The sequence below is a fragment of the Haliotis asinina genome, chromosome 15 (genome assembly GCF_037392515.1).
Source record: "Haliotis asinina isolate JCU_RB_2024 chromosome 15, JCU_Hal_asi_v2, whole genome shotgun sequence".
NCBI classification, from domain to species: Eukaryota; Metazoa; Mollusca; class Gastropoda; order Lepetellida; family Haliotidae; genus Haliotis; species Haliotis asinina.
This window is the reverse complement of record NC_090294.1, coordinates 50350711-50352068: the sequence shown is the minus strand read 5'-3', so window position 1 is coordinate 50352068 and position 1358 is coordinate 50350711. Positions and strand designations below refer to the sequence as shown.

General features: G+C 40.4%; 1 protein-coding gene across 1 annotated transcript in view; it reads left to right on the top strand.

The window, feature by feature from the left end:
* The first annotated feature begins 245 nt into the window (after positions 1-245).
* LOC137265452 (peroxidasin homolog pxn-2-like) overlaps positions 246-1358 on the top strand; it is a 14238-nt gene continuing 13125 nt past the window's right edge. Inside the window, exon 1 of the mRNA XM_067800854.1 lies at positions 246-381. Coding sequence (XP_067656955.1) covers positions 261-381 — 121 coding nt within the window. The 5' untranslated portion in view covers positions 246-260. The remainder of the gene's footprint in view (positions 382-1358) is intronic.

The window sequence follows — 1358 nt, the reverse complement described above, 5'->3', positions numbered from 1 at the left end:
CTACACTGTGACGTCACAGACACTCATCAACGGCTGTGACATCGTATAAGGAGACGTATCATCGCCTGCGGCAACATTATGTCAGCCAAAGGAAGACTTCTTCTTGTATGGACACAGACGTCGGTCGCACGTACCTAATCAATCTAAAGTAAGATAAAGATGTCACTTACAATGATGAAATAGTTTTCCAGTGGCGTTTCACTATAAAGGGGGCATTAATTGACAGACTGGTTTCATACTAACGTTTGAATCAGGAGAACATGCTGGATAGATGGAGAAAATGCGTGCTTATTCTTGTGGTGTTCTGTGAAACATCAGCTGGTCAGTTTGTGAGGCCTACGGTCCAAAGCATCTTCTACAATGCGGATAGAATTCGTACAAGTAAGTGCTATAAGTTATGCCTCAGAGCTATTGTGTGGAAAGCGGAGCAACAGGCAACATGTACCGCAGTAATGTCATGCTAACAGTATGTTATAATGGTAAACAACAGTGACAAAATCAATTCCTTAAATGACACATATTTTGGCTCTGACGTGTTCAAGACCGTTGTTCTTTATCAAAGGTATCGCAGTTAAACTATAATCTGTAAGGAAACCTAATCCTGCCACGTCAGTGAGTTCAGTTTTACGCCGCACTCCGTAATATTCCAGCTATATGGCGGCCGTTTGTAAATAATCGAGTCTGGACCAGACAATCCAGTGATCAACAGCATGAACATCGACCTTCGCAAATAGGAACCGATGACATGTGTCAGCAAAGTCAGCGAGTCTGACCCGACCCCATTACTCGCCTCTTACGACAAGCATAGTCGCCTTTTATGGCAAGCATCGGTTGCTGAAGGCCTATTCTACCCCGGACCTTCACGGATCGCCACTTTTGTTGTTAAAATGTTCTTTTCAGTGAAATGTGTCAGTGCTTTCAATTGTTTTGTCCGTGCTTTGGGGATATTTTCTCGTTATTTATCTTGTTCAAAGACATGAGAAATTAATCGAAGCAAAGAGAAATTAATTGGAATAACGAGAAAATGCAAAAAAAGCACTGGCAAATTAAATCTCGCCGAAAAATATTTATTCCACGAAAGTGGTAGAATTAGGAAAGTGGTAGGATTAGGTTGTCGTAAATCTGAGGTGGTTGCCTATTTTCAGATAAAGCGTAACAGTAGTAAGCATAGCTGTTATAAAACGATGACATTTATTCTCGGTGGTTTGACGAAGATAATTAATTTGGGGACTAATTACCTTTATAAACAGTGACTGTGTGGAAAAAAAGCAGTCATGTTTCAAGAAATCTATTCTGTTACTGCTAATATGCCCAAAGCAACTTTCCCTTCAATCATTCTTTACTACAGAGGTCATTAA